At 37.9% G+C, this 21581-nt stretch overlaps 1 protein-coding gene across 1 annotated transcript; it reads right to left on the bottom strand.

The window, feature by feature from the left end:
• Positions 1-550: 550 nt before the first annotated feature.
• Positions 551-21538, bottom strand: LOC311071659 (adhesion G-protein coupled receptor G5-like). The gene is made up of 17 exons (XM_084096124.1): positions 21316-21538; positions 19925-19993; positions 19695-19778; positions 19443-19583; positions 19063-19155; positions 16249-16317; positions 13929-14043; positions 13701-13863; positions 13496-13633; positions 10313-10429; positions 10179-10215; positions 9992-10089; positions 6957-7084; positions 6569-6834; positions 6044-6134; positions 3554-3837; positions 551-1613 (listed from the first exon to the last, which is right to left on the bottom strand). Exons 1-17 carry the CDS (start codon positions 21377-21379, stop codon positions 1474-1476), a joined length of 2097 nt encoding a protein of 698 aa, XP_083952250.1. The 5' UTR covers positions 21380-21538; the 3' UTR covers positions 551-1473.
• Between the last annotated feature and the right edge of the window lie 43 nt (positions 21539-21581).

The following is a 21581-nucleotide window of genomic DNA, read 5'->3' on the forward strand; positions in this document are numbered from 1 at the left end:
TGTTAGTTTATATACATTGTTTCAATAAGTAAAAGTTTGTATTATAGTATAAAGGGAGATGCACTCATGTTTGCAATTACAAATGATGTGCACAACCTTTTATTTTTGCATTTTTCAATACCTCCAAATGCGCTGCTCTCTTGACCAATAGAAAGATTCATACAATGTGGGAGTGTAATGTGAATCCTTTGGCTGCATGAAGACCTTAACAAAAATATTTTGTGCTCATTATTGAAAGGCATATTGTTTAATTTTTTATGTTATTAAACTTTATTCTAAAGTTTCAGTAAATATCTCGTTTCTTCAAGCTTCAGGATGTCCCTTACACTGGCAGCATCTGCAAAAACTACATATCGTGATAAGAATCGAGATCGATCAATATGGAAAAACATATCGTGATAAAAAAAAATTCCATATCGCCCAGCCCTATGTCACATGATCCTTCAGAAATCGTTCTAATATGCTGATTTGCTGCTCAAGAAACATTTATGATTATTGTCAATGTTGAAAACAGTTTCCTTTTTTTCAGGAGTCTTTGATGAATGGAGTTCAAAAGAATATAATTTATTAGTAGCGTGAGTTTGACTGGAAGTGTCATTAAAAATGTGTCATCAACAGGTGGAATTCTCAACTCATTCAACTGGATAGAAGTTTATTAGTCAATGTGAAACACAAGTATTGAGTCAATAGCTGGTTGTAATTGCAACTACATGTGTCACACTGAGCCGAATATAGATGATCTCATTCACATCTTCAACTCCAACCTCCAGAAACTGTTACAATGCACAATCTCACAGCGCCCTCTAGTGTTACACAAGCCTATATCACTATCATAAATGCATATCAAATACATAACTACTGCAAACAAACTTAAGAAATTTTGCAATTAGAAACATTTAGTAGCCTACCATTGATATATTTATATGTAGAAAGACTAAATCAAATATTGAATATAATGCACACATTCATGCCATTATGGAGGCAATAGTAAAAATATCATATTAATGCACTGTTTAAAAGAAACAATATTATTTTTTGTTTAGCCGTCATTTAAAGCCTTAAAGTCTAGATGAAAATGGCATAATTATTTGAAACAAAACCCTTTTTACTTTACATTTTTACAACTAGTAGCCTACATCAAGAATTAAATAATGTTCATTGCACAATTTAGACATTCAAAAGTCACACAATATATATTTCATAACTAGGGTTTACAGTTATCCTGAACTTACAAAACGAGAAAAAATACGACTTGTAAAGTAGCTTCCAGTGATGGATCAAGTAGGCCTACATGTTAAATTAACTTTTGTTTAAAATGTCTTAAAAGCTAGTGATCCCACTTATGATCCCATTATGAGTTATTATACAACACCGTACAACATCTTAGACAGAGATTATTATTAAACATGACTAGTATTCTGACATTCTTCTGTTGACTTATCAGCTGACTAAGATACAACATGGGTTTCTGTTTTAATTCTCATTAGCATTTTCCACAGTATTAATTCTGGATTGAACGATGGTTGTGGTGGAGCCAGACCTTTCTGGATCATCAGAGAAATGACCTTCTATGTCCTTGTGAATGTGGTAGTAATACAGGAAGAGGAAAAACCCTGAAAAAACAAAACAGAAAATTATTTCTACAAATTCTGCCGCCTCAAATACATTTCACAGATTTAAAGTTGTTTGCTTGATTTTAAAACTGTAATCAAAATCTCATTATAAACCCTTATAATTATATATATATATATATATATATATATATATATATATATATATATATATATACAGTGAGGAAAATAAGTATTTGAACACCCTGCTATTTTGCAAGTTCTCCCACTTAGAAATCATGGAGGGGTCTGAAATTGTCATCGTAGGTGCATGTCCACTGTGAGAGACATAATCTAAAAAAAAAAAATCCAGAAATCACAATGTATGATTTTTTTAACTATTTATTTATATGATACAGCTGCAAATAAGTATTTGAACACCTGAGAAAATCAATGTTAATATTTGGTACAGTAGCCTTTGTTTGCAATTACAGAGGTCAAACGCTTCCTGTAGTTTTTCACCAGGTTTGCACACACTGCAGGAGGGATTTTGGCCCACTCCTCCACACAGATCTTCTCTAGATCAGTCAGGTTTCTGGGCTGTCGCTGAGAAACACAGAGTTTGAGCTCCCTCCAAAGATTCTCTATTGGTTTTAGGTCTGGAGACTGGCTAGGCCACGCCAGAACCTTGATATGCTTCTTACAGAGCCACTCCTTGGTTATCCTGGCTGTGTGCTTCGGGTCATTGTCATGTTGGAAGACCCAGCCTCGACCCATCTTTAATGCTCTAACTGTGGGAAGGAGGTTGTTCCCCAAAATCTTGCAATACATGGCCCCGGTCATCCTCTCCTTAATACAGTGCAGTCGCCCTGTCCCATGTGCAGAAAAACACCCCCAAAGCATGATGCTACCACCCCCATGCTTCACAGTAGGGATGGTGTTCTTGGGATGGTACTCATCATTCTTCTTCCTCCAAACACGTTTAGTGGAATTATGACCAAAAAGTTCTATTTTGGTCTCATCTGACCACATGACTTTCTCCCATGACTCCTCTGGATCATCCAAATGGTCATTGGCAAACTTAAGACGGGCCTTGACATGTGCTGGTTTAAGCAGGGGAACCTTCCGTGCCATGCATGATTTGAAACCATGACGTCTTAGTGTATTACCAACAGTAACCTTGGAAACGGTGGTCCCAGCTCTTTTCAGGTCATTGACCAGCTCCTCCCGTGTAGTTCTGGGCTGATTTCTCACCTTTCTTAGGATCATTGAGACCCCACGAGGTGAGATCTTGCATGGAGCCCCAGTCCGAGGGAGATTGACAGTCATGTTTAGCTTCTTCCATTTTCTAATGATTGCTCCAACGGTGGACCTTTTTTCACCAAGCTGCTTGGCAATTTCCCCGTAGCCCTTTCCAGCCTTGTGGAGGTGTACAATTTTGTCTCTAGTGTCTTTGGACAGCTCTTTGGTCTTGGCCATGTTAGTAGTTGGATTCTTACTGATTGTATGGGGTGGACAGGTGTCTTTATGCAGCTAACGACCTCAAACAGGTGCATCTAATTTAGGATAATAAATGGAGTGGAGGTGGACATTTTAAAGGCAGACTAACAGGTCTTTGAGGGTCAGAATTCTAGCTGATAGACAGTTGTTCAAATACTTATTTGCAGCTGTATCATACAAATAAATAGTTAAAAAATCATATATTGTATTCATTCATATATTATATATATATATTTTTTTTAGATTATGTCTCTCACAGTGGACATGCACCTATGATGACAATTTCAGACCCCTCCATGATTTCCAAGAACTTGCAAAATAGCAGGGTGTTCAAATATTTATTTTCCTCACTGTATATATATATATATATATATATATAATAAAAAAAAATTTAAACAATAAAAAAAAATAATGAATGAATTCAAATAATTTGCTGAAATCTGTTAGAAAAATAGAAGCATTCTATTAAACCAGATGTAATGATGCATGTGATTGTTTCTCACCCTGAAACGAGTTAAACGCAGTGAAGATGTAATATGAGGGAATGAGCATCGGTCCATAACTGAAGAACGCCACAGCCCACGTCAGGCCGAAGAGCAGGAACAAACTTAACACCATCATGAGCTGCTTTCTGAATGTGCTTCTCTTGCCGGCAGGCGTTCTTATGCGTCTGGATTGGACAACCCTAGTTAAGATGGTGATGAAGATTCCAGTCGTGAAGATGAAAACTAAGATGTAGTAGCCAATGTTCACTATATAGTGAATGAAAGGATCTGTAATCCAGCACCTATAATTAGAAGGGAGTGAAGTATAATTAAGACAATTAGAAGACACTTAAAGTGCCCGTTATGCTTTTTCAGATATTACCGTTCATGTAGTGTGTGTAACGTAGCTGACGTGGAGCTGGTGAAGACGATGGGAAAGAGAACCCAAGTGCAGTTTATTTACAATAGTGAAGATCCAAAACCGTAAAACAAAACCATTAACCCTAACTCAATCTTGACATAAAACTAAACAAACTATGAACTTAAATATAAACAATGGCCTGGCACATGGTCCTCCAGAAGCATGGAAACAACATAATAGTAGTGGCTGAGGCCATGACTGTGGAGCAGTGGCTGAGACCGTGAGATGTGGATCAGTGGCTGAGACCGTGAGATGTGGAGCAGTGGCTGACACCATGAGATGCGGAGCAGTGGCTGAGACCGTGAGTTGTGGAGCACTGGCTGAGACCACAAGATTTGATGACCGTCGCCCCAATTTGAGGTCCAGAGCACTCGAGCAGGTTTTCATCAAGGACGTCTCTGTACATTGCTCCATTCATCTTTCCCTTGATCCTGACTAGTCTCCCAGTTTCTGCTGCTGAAAAACATCCGCACAGCATGATGCTGCCACCACCATGCTTCACTGTAGGAATGGTATTGGCCAGGTGATGAGCGGTGCCTGGTTTTCTCCAGACATGATGCTTGCCATTCAGGCCAAAGAGTTCAATCTTTGTTTGACCAGATCAGTGAATTTTCTTTCTCATGGTCTGAGAGTCCTTCAGATGCCTTTTTGGCAAACTCCAGGCGGGCTGTCATGTGCCTTTTACTGAGGAGTGGCTTCCATCTGGCCACTCTACCATACGTGTCTGATTGGTGAAGTGCTGCAGAGATGGTTGTTCTTCTGGAAGTTTCCCCTCTCTTCACAGAGAAAAACTGGAGCTCTGTCAGAGTTACCATCGGGTTCTTGGTCACCTCCCTGACAAAGGCTCTTCTCCCCGATCGCTCAGTTTGGCTGGGCGGCCAGCTCTAGGAAGAGTCCTGGTGGTTCCAAACTCCAAATATATGGATGATCGAGGCCACTGTGCTCATTGGGAACTTCAATGCTGCAGATATTTTTCTGTACCCTTCCCCAGATCTGTGCCTTGATACAATCCTGTCTCGGAGTTCTACAGACAATTTCTTGGACTTCATGGCTTGGTTTGTGCTCTGACATGCACTGTTAACTGTGGGACCTTATATAGACAGGTGTGTGCCTTTCCAAATCATATCCAATCAACTGAATTTACCACAGGTGGACTCCAATCAAGTTGTAGAAACATCTCAAGGATGATCAGTGGAAACAGGAGACACCTGAGCTCAATTTTGAGTGTTGTGGCAAAAGCTTTTTTCCCCCGTTTTTTATTTTTAATAAATTTTAATAAAGATTTCAAACAAACTTCTTTCACGTTGTCATTATGGGGTATTGTTTGTTGAATTTTAAGGAAAATAATTAATTTAATCCATTTTGGAATAAGGCTCTAACATAACAAAATGTGGAAAAAGTGAAGCTCTGTGAATACTTTCCGGATGCACTGTATGTGACAACAGTGTGTATTAGAGCTGTTTTTGAATGTAAAAGGTTTGCAAAGTTTCAAAGATCAAACTGCAGTTAAATGGAGTTATTGTTATACGAGTCGTCAATAATTCCAGTCTCACTTCCTGCTCAAACCTACGTAGGTTAAAGTAATTTGCATAATGCCAGCCTATGGTCTTCATTGGCTGCCGGCGAACAGCGTCTGTTTTGCCCCACCCTCAAACACTGTAGTTGTATCTGAGACTGGAAGAGTCTGAGTTTCCACTCAAAGCAAATCCACTTTGATGAGATTGATACGGTAAAGCCGGTGCCATCGTTACTGTTCGTATTGCTCTGTATCAAGTGCTGAGGAAGATATGCTAATTAATTTTTGGCTTGCAACCAATCAATCCAGACTGGGCCATCTGACCAATCAGAGCAGAGCAGGCTCTCAGAAAGGCTGAGTTTAGAGAGACTAAATCCTTGTTCGAACAGTTTCAGACACTGTGAGAAAAGAGCTGATGCTGTAATGGATATTTGTATTTTTTTTTACCTTGGATGCATGTAAACCTGTTGTAGGAGACTCCAAAACAAAATTAGGAACCTTTAAAGTTCCATAATAGGGGCACTTCACAAGCATCATTAATTAATATATTTGCAACAACAGAAAAACTTACATTTGTGATGTTTTTCCAGACGTTGCGTTTATGATCAGTGTTTTATATCCTCCTATTGAAACAACAGCTATGACCATTGGAGCCGGAAATACTAAAAGCACACAGAGATCAGGGTTATTATAGTTCACTTAAACCCAAACCATGAAAAAACATTTATATTACTTGAAATAAAATTAACTTTAACTGAAAAAAAAAAAAAAAAAAGTGTATATATATATATATATATATATATATATATATATATATATATATATATATATATATATATATATAAAGCATTATTTCAGCTAGCTGCCAAGGGAACATTTCTCTTAATGTAATTTAACTTAATGTACTAAAATAACTAAAATTCATATTAAAATAGCCTACTAAGTAATGAAGACAAACTGCTCAAGTAAAGGTCAAAAACATCATAGAAGTATCATGACAGGAGTTGAGTTTACAGTCTGACTTGCTGGTTTTTGTTTTAAAAGGTTTTATTTCTTAAGGCAAAAATATAACAGGTGTTTTGTTCATATAACTCACTCCAGCCGAACACGGTGATCTTCCTCATGTAGTTTGTGATGGTGACGTTCTGTCTGATGAGCCATAAGTACATATGAAGAGCTTGAATGAAGAACCAGGTGAATGTAGTCAGCATGGAGTAATGCATGAGCAGCGCTATGAAGACACACGCAGCCTTGTCTCCTGTGTTGGCGACGCTCTCGTTTGACAAAAAGGATAAATTCAGGAGAAACAAAGCCACAAACATGTTTATCAAGATCTTCGTGGCCTGGTTTGATTTGGCTTTCCTGTTCAAATATAAAAACAACCTGTATTTGTAACATGCATTTTGCAGATGCTTCTATCCAAAAGAGGAACAAAAGCAGCTGGTCAAAAAATTTAAAGTAACTGTATATTTAAGAGACTCTACCGTAACAGGAAATGCATGAACAGAGCGACGGACAGAAAAAACATGGAGATGCCGCAGCCGATAGAAGTGATGAAGCTCAATGATTCCACATACGGCGCTGTGATGTTTGGATTTACATCTGGAGGAGACTGAGAGATCAGAGAAAACACAACAAAAACACAGATCAGCTGGACTATCTTTAAAACCCCTTGCTGTTTGTAAGCAAGAATCAGATTGTGGCGAGCACGACGAGGTCGAGGGCCGTGGGAGGACGGCGCGAGGCCGGTGGCGTGATTGATAATGAGCGACACGTGCGCGACGCACCGGTCTCGCATCTCTCACGGAGGAGCGGAAGCATAAAGGAGGAGCGACGACAGTGAAGAGCGAGAGAGGAACAGGCCTGTGTTTTATTTGATGTGTTGCCAGCAGTCGTCCGTGAGGGGCTGCTGGCTTTTACTTTCATTTTGTATTTGTTTTATTTTTGTCATTAAAAGTCTTTAAATGTTCGCCGGTTCCCGCCTCCTCCTTCCCATAACAACATACCTCGTTACACAGATCTTTAAATTTTAAATAATTATAACCAGTTTCATAACATATAGACGTGGACGCGGTGTAATAGAATATGTTAACATGCTTAAATAAATAAAAATAAATAAAAAAAACATTATTTATCACTTTTTGTAGCTCCTCTAAATCGTGTTGATTTCTACAAAGCCCCTCCTTCTGAAAAGTGTAGTAGACTCTAATTGGCCAGCTGACCCAGTGCGTTGTGATTGGCCGAAAACCTCAAGTGTGTGTCGGAAATGTTAACGTCCCTTACCATAATCGTGAGCTTCAGCTTCCAAAGTTCCATTAGTTAATAATGGCGTCAGTTTTAACGTATCAGTTCGAGCGCGAGTTAGATTCTGAAAATGCAGGTGACCAAGCTGATCGATTGGAACCAACTTTGTAGTGTTGGGTGCTAAAAATGGCAGGTATCTGCATTATGATTGGTCAGATCGCCTGTCAATCAAATTCCGGCGAAAGGTCTCAACACTGAGCTCTTAAATTAATATTTTAAACCTTACAAAATGATTGTAAAGTATAGTTAGTCATACGTTTACCTATTGTACATCTATTTTCAGAATCTGCAAGGTAATGCTCAAGAATGCAACGCGATGCATTAAGAGCCAGGGGTAAACTTTTGAGCAAGATGATCGTGATGTTTAAAATGTTCTTATTTTGTTTTACAAGCTAATATCTTATTTAGCCTCTGAAGGGCAGGATTAAATTAATTTATGCATTTTTAAACAAAATAAGAACAATGTACACCAATGATCCAGTTCAAAAGTTTACACCCCCTGGCTCTTAATGGATGGTTCCTTCTTGAGCATCACTAAATGTTTGCAGGGTTTATAATAGTTGTGTATGAGTCCCTCAGTTGTCACCAGTGTGAAAAGATGGATCTCACAATCATAGTCACTGTAGATAGTAAGGAGTCAAATATGCAGAAGATGCTTTTTTGTTTGTTTGTTGTTTTTTGTAATGGTTGTTCCTTTTTCAGGGCAGTACTAAATAGAAACAATGTTTTTATGATCCTTCTTATTAAAATAGAAATAACATTTTGGAGATTCTGCAAGGTGTATGTAAACTTATGGCTAAAGTGTTATGCAACAAAAATCATAACGTTATTAGATGCCAAAATGTTGCTATGGTTATCATGTTCTCACGTTGCTATGACTCACAGGACTAAAATTTAGCGGATAACTCCCACATTTAAATGCAGTTATCACTCTTTATAATTTACAGTGTGACTGTAACCACTGGTCCTCAAGAAGCATGAAAAACAAAACAATTATTTAGACTGTCAGTAGCGCTCCCTTGTTTAAGCCACCACTTACTTGCTGTGTTCTGCACTCTCCCTAAAACTCTCGTCATAAACTGAAGTTGTCTGCACTGCACAATGAATCTCTTATTTATATCGCGTCTAGACTTTGTTGTTTATGAGGGGATTTGCAAAAGGATAAAGCTCGTGCTCATTCTGAACATACATTTTGAGCGAATTCTCCGCATGGTGACTCTAAAACGCCTCTGATTTGCCACTGTGTTCGTGCGCTTAATATACATGTATGTGATTGGCTACAATGCTCAACGCTGAAACAACACAAGTAGTTTCGTTTCATTTTTGAATAATATCGTGTCCTCCAGTGCCCGGACTCGACTGTACTCTGAGATTTTTCCGAGTCTAAATTGTCCAAGTCCGAGTACAAATTCATACGAGTGCGTGACAAGTCCGAGTTCATTCAAAATTGGACTCGAGTCCGAGTTCGAGTACCCCAACTCTACAACTTTGCAAGCGCGACTTTAGCAGAATGTTTCACAGTGGTAAGTTTTTAATTCGAAACTTTTACTTTTCAGAGACAATGTTATGACAGTTTCATCTGTATTCTTCACTGTAACGACTTCATGTCCTGAAGTGATAACATAAAGTAAAGTTTAAAAACATACTGGTGTAGCACAATGGGTGCATGATATTTCAGCTCTGCTTGAGTCGCCATTGTGACAAAGAACATGTTGTGCATCTATGTTTATCATCTTTTCACCACAAGCAGAGAACAGTGGATACTGTTTGTAAACCTAAATCCATCTCTGCACTTTTGATCGTAAGAACGACAAACAATAGGCTATGTGCTACTCTACACCGCAGAAAACTCGCATTTGAACAGTAATAGCAAATATTTTAACAAATAATAAAACAAACTTATAGGCTCTGATTCAGAAGTGCTAGATTGTCAAAGCAAAGTTGCCCCATTTCTTTTTTAGAAATAGCTACGCCTTCTTTCTTTGCGCATGCATTTGGGTGGCATTATGCAAACATTTTCACATAGTGATGTAGGTCGGTGAGATAGAATTCGAGGCGTTTTAGCTATGTCTGGATCTGCCTTTTCTTTTAGATAGAATACATCTTTTTGTGGGAGACTTAGAGCTTTGTAACTTTGCTAACACTAAAGAAAAAGAAATACATGATAACGACCCATCAAATGACCAATTTAAATGAACTCTGAGAAGCTTCTCACCATCAGCACTGCAAAGAACGTCAGATGTGAACACGAGCACTTTATGGTGTTGTTGATTTTTTCTGTCTCACAGCCGGACGTCGTCCATGTTAGATTTCCTTTGAAGAAAAGAACGTTGAATTGATTATACAAAAATAAATTGGGTTTGTTGATGGGAACTGATCAATACAGCCATAAGTGAATTTACCTTTGCCATCCCAAGAATTGCAGGACGCATTACCGACCTGTAAGAACATGTTTGATTTTTATTTTGCTTTCATACTGCCTGGTTGTTATATATATGTAAGAATGTAAAAAGTTTCGGAACAAAACCTTCATTACCAGATCTTTGTTTGATCTAAAGAACAGTTCTATATTGTTGGTAAGGTTGGAGATATTGGCGCCCATCATTATTTCATAAACCTCATCGTTCAAAACAGTGTAATTTTTTGTTTCATCCTAAATAAGAAATTCAATAAGAATATAAGAATAGAGCAATCATCATTAATCAAATATATACTGTACCAACATTTGTTAAAAGAATAGTTATTTTTGTTATTTTCACTGGAACACAAAAGTAGAATTTTTACCTCTTTTCAAACAACAGTTCATAGTTGAAAAGAGGAAAACAAACACCTTAACCGTTAACCAATAAGATTGTTAAATTAAATTAAATTACAATGGATTAGTGTCTGTAACCCATTAAAAATACCAATATTTGTTTGCAGGGGTTTAGTTTTACATGAGCAAATATCAGCATATCTTTTAATTTCTTTTATAACTGTTTTAATTTTCCTTGCTTTTAATTAGTGATTATTTTAATTCCTTTCTTTGTAAAGCACTTAGAATTACCATGGTTTATGAAATTATACTATATAAATAAACTTGCCTTGCCTAATAATAAATTATTATTAAAACTTTATTTTTAAGGAGGGGAGGGGAGTGAAATACTATTTCATGCATACTGAGTTTTTTTACACTGTTAAAGAGTTGGATTCCCATGCTAAACATGGACAAAGTTTCAAAAATTAGGTCCCTAAACATGTAATTTGTGTTAAACTTTTAATAAATTGTTGTTAATTTGTAGAGGTGTAATGATTTTCAGTTAATTAGACATGCTTTTTGATTACTAATTTTTTTTTAATCAATATATGTATTATTTTTCACATGAACAATTCACAGATTCAGTTCAGCATAAAAGTAAACAATCTTTTCTAACCACCCCCCAATAGATAGAACACTCAAATGGACGGTATTACAAGGCACTGAGTTGGTATGTAAGAGAGAGGTTTTCATAAGTTAAAGTAGAGAAGGTTACATTTCACATCAGCATTTCCAATCAATGTAACATTAAAATTATTAATAAATCAATAAATCTGCCCCATATCTTTTTCTGATTAAACACAAGTTGTTTATGTGATCATGCTGGTGCCTCACGTTAGAGGTCCACTTGGATCCGAAAACCCAAGGTCCGACCTGAGACCCGAGCGGGTTCGGGTCCAAAACTTCGATTGCCTCGGACACGGCTCGGGTTTCGTATAGAGGTCTCGGGTAATTAAAAAAAGAATGTGCTTTTTCCGAATGGACCCGAGAAGACCCGAATTCTTTTAAACATATTGGTCATTTAACAAAATTGTATTATTAAAATTATCTGCCAGCGTTATAATCTCACTCCTTCTAAGTTGGACTTTACACACAGTTGCTTCCGCATTTAGACTCAGTGGCTCCACATTTTTGCCTACCGTTTCAACGAAAGCCGCCATCGTGGATTAAAATAAACTTTAATCATCTCATGATCAGGTAAATGCAGATCTGTGTGCACACAGGGCTTTTCTTTTTTGTGTGCAGATTGCTGAAGCTCTTCGCCAGAGATGAGGTAAATAGCTCTGCAGACAACACTAGCGAATCCATGATTTATTATTAGGCTATCGATTAAATTTATTATCAAACTATAAGCTATGTTTATTTTTCCAATCACTGGTCACAATTGAAAGTCAAACTCAGAAATAACTTGTATCCACCGGGCAGGCAATAATATAAAGTAACAATAACAAAGTAATGGAGAAATGGCTAAATCAGTCAGCAGGACACCGGGATTTTTCCTGACTGACTGCAATTGCAGTTGGACATGGGTCTAATTTCATCGGGTCTGTCTCGGGTCGGGTTTTTCTGTTTAAAAAAATAATTTATGCATGTCGGTTTCGATGGTCGGTTTCCAATTTGGGTCGGGTACCGATTTTAGGACCCGAGAAGACCTCTACCTCACATGCACACACAACATATCGGTTTTCTAGCATTGCCAACTTGACATCGCAGCCTGTTCACCATCAATATAAAATACTGTCAGCCAAATATATTATAAGTTACACTGCTTAATTTAAATAGTTTGTAGAATCTGTGCCAAGCACATTCCCGAGCATGGGAAGGATGATGTTTTGCGCCGCTATTGGAACACTAGTGAAGTGCAAAGCCTAGTTTACATAATGAATGATAGTTTTGCATCCAAATACATTGCGAATATGGAAACATTTGGATCGGTGCCGAATGAGAGATTTGGGCTACTTGAGCCCAACACCGGTTTCAGTTTAGCTTTAAAAGAATAAGTTTTGGCTTTGCGTTTATATCACTCGTCTACTTTTACTTTTCATTCTTGTTCCGTTTTGAATACAGTTAAATTTAAGGATTTGTTGTGGAGTGAGGGGAACTAAAATAGCATATAGCTATGTTTATAGTGTTTATAATGTTTGTAACATTTCGCTTTATCGATATTTTACATTTAGGTTATTTCAACTTATACAGAACATGTTTTGTTTTTCTCTTAAAAACGCAATTTTATATGTAGTATTTTAGTATTTTGTAGTATTTAACCACGCAGCAAACGTTTAAAAAAAATATTACTTTTACGTATTAATCGTCAAAATTCTTACTGTTGGTTAACAGTTAACCCAGTTAATTATGAGCATCCCTATTTATTATGACAGTGTACTGAAGTTCAGCTCTTCTGAAGTCAACAGATTTGTGTCTGGATGGACAAGAGATTTTATGAATTTTTCTTTCCACAGAATATAATAATGACAGAATTGTAATTTTTGGATGAACTGTCCCATAAATATTAGTTAACCCAAAAATGAAAATTCTGTAATTATTTACTCACCCTCATGACGTTCCAAACCCGTAAGACCTTTGTTCATCTTCAGAACACAAATGAAGATCTTTTTGATAAAATCTGAGAGCTTTTTGTCTCTCCATTGGCATGTTTAAATGTGAATAAAAGCTCCATTCATATGGATTAGTTTTAAAATCTCTTAATGAACCTTTTGAAGCGCCAAAGTTTCAGTTGCATAGCTGTCAACGTAGGGACAGAAATCTCTCAGATTTCATTAAAAATATCTTCATTTGTGTTCCGAAGATGAACGAAAGTCTTTTACGGGTTTGGAATGATATGAGAGTGAGTAAATTATGACAGAATTTAATTTTTTTTTAATCTGTTAAAATGTTGCGTTTAAGTTTTTAAATTAGGAGTACCTTTACAAAGTTTTTGAACCGTAGAATTAGAAGAATTGCACTTCCATTGTTTTCCAGTCGTGATTTATTAAAGGCCTCACTGGGAATCTTTAGAGACAAGGGAACGTCTGAATTCAGGTCACTTTGACAGTCAACAATCTGTGAAAAAATAATTTGCATGATAAATGAGAAGCTTCAAAACATGGTTCAAGTCCTCAAGTCTTACTTCTATCATGTCCTGATCTGAAGAGTAGCATGATTCTTTGGTTTCTGTGTTCTTGGTTTGTATGTGAAGAAGACCATCAACATCCCCAATAACAATCCTTGCGTTGCTTATATTGCTTTTCTCCATGTCTTCCATTGTAGCCTTCATTTTGTCCAAGGTGACTCTGCAAAATGTATTTAATCACTTTGTATTCTGATATAGAGTTATTTGTAATCGACGCACACTTACTTTTTTGAGGGATCAGTAAATAAACCACTTTGATTGTAGGTTGGTGTTTTATCGCAGTTCACACACTTCCAATTACTCCCATTAAAACTCAGAATGTATTTGCTTCTTTCATTCCCTTTAACACACAAATAAATAAGGGATGGATAATATTTGAATCTCAAAGTTTAAAGTGATCCAATATAGTATTGCGTTTATTTATAAACCTTTAAATTTAAAGTCTATTTGTTTAGTTTATGGTCAAGGAATAGAGAAATAATAGCCACTTTTCCACTGTCGGGCCAGTGCGAGCCAGGGATAGCAATGAGCCGGGAGGAGCCAACGAGCTGCGATGCCAAAATCCAGCTGCATTTCCACTGTCGAGCCACCGCTAGCTCTAAACCCAGCCCTTAATACGCCTCCTTACAGCACACGTCACACAACCCCACCAATTAACTAGCAAGGGGAAAATTAATGAAAACGAACTAGATCGCAAAACAAACATGACAGAAGCAGATGTTTGGCCGTTGGAACGTTTGCGCCGGATCAAGCCGCCTCATTCCGCTGAACCGCTCCTGGGAGCGCAAGTTCATTCCCTAGTTTACCGACGTGCGTTTGTGGAGGGAAAAGTCCGCTGTCCGCGGGTGAGAAATAGGAATGATACATGCGTCATGTACAAAGTCAATTGCGCTGGGTGCAAGATAGGGCCCATAGGGCATGCATACACTGGTATGTAGGCACATGCGTAGAACATAGGGGTGTAACGATACATGTATTCGTATTGAACCGGTTCGGTACGAGACTTTCGGTTCGGTACGCATTACAAACCGAACAGTTCGTTGGACCATTTTTCCTGACGACCAAAATTTTGTTATTTCAAATGTAGGCGCGCGGCCACAACATTGCCCAACATCAAATGACAAATGTAATGACAGCGGATAGAAACTGTACTACTCCTTATTTTGTGCTTCACGGACCGTTTATCAGTTTGGACCAATGCAGCGCGAGCCGATCTTGATCAAGCTACACTGTTACTACACAGCGCTAAGAGATCCAGTAAAGAAAGCATTTGAATTCGACTGAAGTAATAACATCACTGCGAGATCTAGTGAGAAGCATTCACATTTCTCCGTTATTAACGGATCAAACAGCGCTGACGTGGAAACCAGGAAGAAACATTTTGCTTTCAAGTAATGTTTCGACATGTTGAAAAATATTAATCTCAATGTTAATCTGAAATAAAATAAACCTTTGTTTATTGCTGCTACAATATTACTGTACATTTCATTTTTTTAATAAGGAGCTGTTTTTGTTTTATATGCTCCTAAGAAGAGTCAAGTATAGCTCCGTCATTGCTCAAAGTAAAAAATTAGCATACTTTATGATGTCTAGTCCGCCTAGACCACGCATATGCCACACTTCTCGTGCTCAAAACTAAAGGGCCATAATACCATGTCACCTGCTCTGTAATTCATGTACGCTGCTATATTGTACAGCAGCAGCATGTCTTTCTTGCTCACAGCAGCTTGTTGTGCATTGGCAGTAGCAAGTCCCGTACTTGCTCTGCCACAGCAGTGTAGCAGATCTATTCCGACCAAGACCAAACATACAACATTGTCATACTCATTACAATGCTAATCACTCCGAGAGTTGTCATGACAGAACTGTCGGTATGAAGTGAGTTTGGAGTAAAAGCATGTTATTAAATATTGTCTTTTGTTGGACAAGAGGTTCATGAATTCTACTATAAAAGATAAAAGATGTTTGACGTGTGTTGCTTTTTCAAATGCATCTTATAAGTGACTCAAACTCACAGTGCTTTCAGATAGAGCATCGTTTACAGAGCTGATCATCAATGATAAGCTGCGCATAAAAAATAATTGCAGCCTTTGCGATTTCAAAATCGTGATAAACCAACTCGATTTAAGTGCGATTTCATGTAAATTGTGATTCATCTCACAGCCCTAGTTGACAGCTTCCCTTCATGGGATTGTAGTTCTTCCCCTCACTAAAGCCGTTGAGTATTTTTTGTTGAACACTTTTTTGCATCTAATCATGTTTTGTAATTTTATGATTCACCTCGTAGCTGGTCAGTTTGGTTCATGGCCTATAACTCTTTAACAAAGACTTTTTTTTTTATTCCTATGAGAGAAATTAATGGAAAGGAACCAGCGCTGCTGAAAAAGTGGGCAGGCACTAATTGTACTCTATAGCATGTAGGCTGGATGGATAACTAAGTTTATAGTGTAATTTTACTTTATATTATGCTGAGTTTGCTGTATGACTGTGAAAGAACAACAGGCTACTGAAAAAATAGTTTATAAATCTTAAGACACAGACTTACCGTTGCATGTATCGTCATATGTAGCTTTTTCACATGTCTTCTTAGGATCAACAGAAGGGATCAGACAATCTCAAGAGACCAAGACAACACACAATTTAGCATAATTATCAAAACATACTGTAGCTGTATGAGTTACAAACAGTAAAACTTGTGCATTGAATACTTATCAGAGACACCCAGGAAAGTAACAAAAGAGCAACAGAGGAATAAAACACATGTAATGTGAGGGTTCGGTATGTGGTGGTAGATCACTCTTTATGATAATAAACAGCAGAATGGAGACAGAAGACTTTCTCAAGCGGCACTTTTACTGAACACCGTCACAACAACAACACTTCCTTAAACAGCCTTTCACGTGACTTCACTAGTCAATCAGAAGCAAGGACTTAGACTGAGATAAACGTGAGTGAATCAGAGAGGCAGATTCAGCAGAATATCCATAATATCCAACACCATAATAGTCAGTTGGCATGGGAGAAGCAGGTGTAGCTGCTGACACACAGGCTGTGATGAGGGTTTCACTCATAGCTGGAATCTGGCGGCCACTTCATGTCCTTTGGGCAGGAGAGGAATTTTCATGTCCCAAAGTTGCAGCATTTTGTTGTTTATGTCAAGGAGGGCGTGGTGTTTCCGCAGAAAATCAAACCCAAGAATGACTGGCTGGCAAGCACCTCTGAGAACTCCTGAGCACTTCTGAGCACTCCTGTTGCCATACCTGATGTCCAAGTCTGATACCAATCGTTAACTTGCCTAAAATGTCCAGGCACTGTCCATCGACTGAGCGAGCTGGCCGAGAGGAGGGTGTCATGGGGCGTTTTTTCAATGCTGGGTGAGAGTTACGAAAATCTTCGCTCACAATGGAAACAGTAGAACCAGAGTCAATTAAAGTGCACACTTCAATGCCCTCAACAATAGCCAAGATTGTAGAAGAGACAGAATCATCAGAGTGTGAGTCATTCTTGTCAGGCATTAACTTGGGGGAATCCTTCTGGGGCAGTGAGACAGTAGCTGATGTTTGCCCCTCAACAGCAGCTAATGGAAGTTTCCCTGACGGTTGGAGTCAGAGTGCGGATATCGTTCAGGAGACTTGAAGCGAACACTAACTCTAGCGTGTGGACTGGCATCCCTGTTTCCCTGTGGAGCATGACTAGGGCTGCGTCTGTATCTGTTTGTATCATCCTTGTCGTGGCGACCATACCTGGAGTACTGATAGGACTGGTGTGAGGGAGAGCGATGCCGGTCACGTCTGTCATTGTCATGCCATTGACGGTCTCTCTGAGTAACAGGGGAAGGAGGACAACGGTCATAGCAGGACACTGGATCACGACCATGATACTGCTCAGGTGAGTAATTGTCTATGCGGTGTTGTCTGTTATAATAGGGTTGTGGAGAGACACTGCGTGCACTGTATCGAGCATCGTCGGAGGAAAACCTTTCAGTTTGGGAGTCCAGACGCTGAGCCAGGTAGCTGTGTTTCTCTCTTAATAGGTGTACTTCACTTTGTAAGCTGTTGACAGTAAGAGTCAGTTGCTCAACTGCATGCAGAAGCTTATCATCAGTAGGTTTAGGACGAACCATAGCTACCTGCTCTGAAGATTGAGAGTGTGGAGACCCTACAGTTGTCAGTTGGAGCGCTGCACGTGCCCTCTCACAGCGTTTCACTTTCATCAGCCGACATGGTGACAAAATGTCCAGTCCCAAAACTCACAAAAAGCACGTAAAGTAGAAAATAAATAAATAAATAAATACCGCAAAAGTCCCTTAATATCTCCACACTAGTTTTTAGGTAATCCACTGCTCTCAAAGAGTGTAAAATCCAGATAAGTTAGCACAAAAAAAAAAAATAATTACCGCATCCACAGGTCGTAGGAATAAAACTCAACAAATGTGCCAAAACCACCAAAATAACACCACGCTGCCACCAAATGTAACGTGAGGGTTCGGTATGTGGTGGTAGATCACTCTTTATGATAATAAACAGCAGAATGGAGACAGAAGACTTTCTCAAGCGGCACTTTTACTGAACACCGTCACAGCAACAACACTCCCTTAAACAGCCTTTCACGTGACTTCACTAACCAATCAGAAGCAAGGACTTAGACTGAGATAAACGTGAGTGAATCAGAGAGGCAGATTCACAGAATATCCTTACTGTATTAAATATGTAAACACATAAATGTGTAAATAATTAACTGACTAAACATTGTAAATATACTTCTAGTATATTAACTCAAATATAAATCAGATTAAATTCTAAGCATTACAACTTTCCAATATGAAATATGAACTCCACTTCTAAACCTTACACACAAAAGAGATTTGTGTAGTGTAGCATAATATAATTTATGTCTGACCACAGATAGTAGATTAATGTTCGGAGTCAGTCATTGATTAAGTTCCTGAAGAGTGAAACATTGTGATGCTTTTAAAACATTTTTTAAATATTGATCAGTTTGTTTGAGCAGCTCGACACCTGTTTGTCCGACAGATGGGAGGAGTGTTGGGAAAGCTGATTTGATAATCTGCACAGACCAAACTACCACATCATAATGGCATACAGTACGCCATGATCATTTTTTTTTCTTTTATATTTTCTATTTATTGCCAGGAGAACATAGCACAGGAAAATGATATAAATGAAATAATGCACATAAAAACATTATATATAGATATCAGATATCAGCACAGACACATTCCCATAATGGTAAGTTACACCTATCCTGTTAAATAACCACTGTTCTGCCCTGAATGAAGAGATAAACTGACATTAAAAAAAATTATAATAAAAAATTAAAAAAGTGGACAAAATCTTACCTTTTTTGGGGGAGGGGTTTGATTTGCAGATGGATGTGCAGGTGGGGCTGGAGGTGTTACAGGTGCTTTCCTGTATCTGGTAAGTAGGTTTTTCTAATGGTCCAGCAGAAGTGTAAAGAATAATTACAAAACTCGCTCAATATTACCACTAGTCTAAAATAGTCAGTGGTTTTACCATGATCTGCTCTTCCAAACTCAAACACATTACTGTGCTTAGAAAACAATTAACACAGACTCCATTCAAACAGTTTGTCTTAGGTGTGTTAGGATCTGTTTTTGTTTTGCATTGATTGACCAACAGTGGTAACTTCATCATCACTGATATCAATGATCAATCATGTCAACACTAACATTTTCATCAAATTTAGGACAAAACACACCTGAATTGTCGACTGACTGTGATCCATTTGGCAAAAACCACAGCTCTATGTCTGCACTTGTTTTATTCATTCTTACTTCATATTTCCCTCCATAATTTGTTATGTTGAAACTATCTTTTGAGTCGCCTGGTTTGCAGCGTCCTGGAAACCAGAGAAAACATTTTATAATTGTTAAAACAAAATACTTAAATAAAGAGTTTAGATTTCAAGAACAGTTAAAATAAAATGTATAAAATAAATAAATGTTTTTACCCAGATAAGATGTGTTTATTTTGACATTCATTGTCCAAATTTTATTTATTTCTTTATCACAATTTGGACATTTCAGTTTAATTTCTGGAATAAAAAAAGAATATAACATTTTATATATATATATATATACACGAGTTTGGAATTTTATCTGCCAGACATCACAAGAGCATTCAAATAATATATTTACAGTATTTCTACGGTCACGTTAGCAGTGTATATTTCACATCTACCTTTGTCACCCGAGTCCCATAAACATGCCTCTGTCAAATTGTCACCAATTAGTAGTATTTTTGAGCAGCCTGCACAAACAAACACAACATTAAAACTATTATTTAATGATGTTGTATGACATGCTGATGTAAAACTCTATATTAAAGGAGACATATCATGCTTTTAAATTGTTCCTTTTTACATATAAATCATACATTTGTAGTCTATATAAAGCGTAACTGCAATGCTTGGGTCTGAATTCCTCATTATTATAGCTTCACAGGACCCTTTTCTACCCCTTTTCTGATGTGCGTCTGAGAGCAACTCGTTTTGGTGCGGTCTCTTTAAATACAGTTGAGACACTTCATACCCCGCCCACACTCGGTTCAACTCCACCCCGTTCGGCCATTTTTGTAGTTTGAAAGCAGAGATACGATTATCTAGCGGCACAGAAACTTTTTATTCACACGTTATTAACAAAATGTCAACAACGGAAGACTTGTCCAGCCAGCCTTACATGTTCGAGCCAGAGTCGGAGCCGGAGTGAGATGAAAACGAAGACGACGAACCTGCAGAACAACGTCTTCATATGGATGTATCGCAATGGTGTGTTACTGTATTTACACATGAAACTTTGGTTTTCCGACCTTTTACCACCGTGTCGATTTATTTTGATTAATATGTGCGAGGAAGAGAGAGCAAGACAGCGTCTAGTTTGGAGACGGTGAAGTCTTGTTTACACTTTCGCCTGGCTCTGAAGAGAGAGAGTGAGCGCGCGACCGGGTTCTCTGCTCGTTCTTTCAGTTAAACATGCGCCCTGTAACAAGCACAGCAGTTCATCTACATTAAACGGTGTAATGAAGCGTGTGGGTTACTACATCCAACAACCGAACATTTTAACTTACCCTCTCGTAACTTCTGCATCCTTTAGCTTGGACTACAAAATTGCAGCGAGAAATAAAAATGGCGGATTGCTCGAAGTGTTGAGCCGGAAGTCAATGTCCTTATTTGGCAGTTCCGCTGCAAATACTGTGACGTAATAGTTCAAAAAACGTCATAGATAACAGAAAAATCGGAACAGGTTGAAAAATATGACCAAAACAGAATATAAAGATATCAACGAAGCACCTGAAGAGAATAATTTCATATTTTCTGTACTTCTAAACACTCCAAATATACAACAAAATGCATTTAAGGGCTAAAAAAGTGCATTTGGCATGATATGTCCCCTTTAAGTGGCAAAATTTAGATGCACACGTTTACAGTCAAAATTAATGAACGTGATTTGTTTTATATTCACTTTCTCAAACTTTGTATTTGTTTTCTAATTTTCACCTAACAACATATTCACTGGCATTATAGACTTTCTTTTAAAGGTGATAAATGCATTTTATTGTTTTAAGCAACATACTTATCTGGCGTGAAGCACAACAGACGATCATCAGCCACAGCAAATTCTGCTTTTCCCGAGACATAATTCCCCAAAACAGCCTGAGAGAGACACAAAAGTTGAATTTTCTTTTCTACAGATATAGGTAATAAATCGTCAAGCATTTTATATTGACATTCTTGAGATGTAAAGTCCACAGTCCAAGAGGAGAGAGAGTTTCATCCATTCACATATGAAGCCGTATGATTATGATCCGCAGCTCAGAGCCACTGCAACAATGACACACA

This window comes from Abramis brama, assembly GCF_963993115.1.
Source record: "Abramis brama genome assembly, chromosome: 21".
NCBI lineage: Eukaryota > Metazoa > Chordata > Actinopteri > Cypriniformes > Leuciscidae > Abramis > Abramis brama.

Coding starts and splice junctions, on each gene's coding strand:
- LOC311071659 (XM_084096124.1), bottom strand. CDS start 21,379: ATGTCTCGGGAAAAGCAGAATTTGCTGTGGCTGATGATCGTCTGTTGT. Junction 19,994..21,315: donor TTGTGCTTCACGCCAGATAA/GTATGTTGCTTA, acceptor TTGTTTGTGCAG/GCTGCTCAAAAATACTACTA. Junction 10,430..13,495: donor GGTTCAAAAACTTTGTAAAG/GTACTCCTAATT, acceptor TTTCTTATTTAG/GATGAAACAAAAAATTACAC.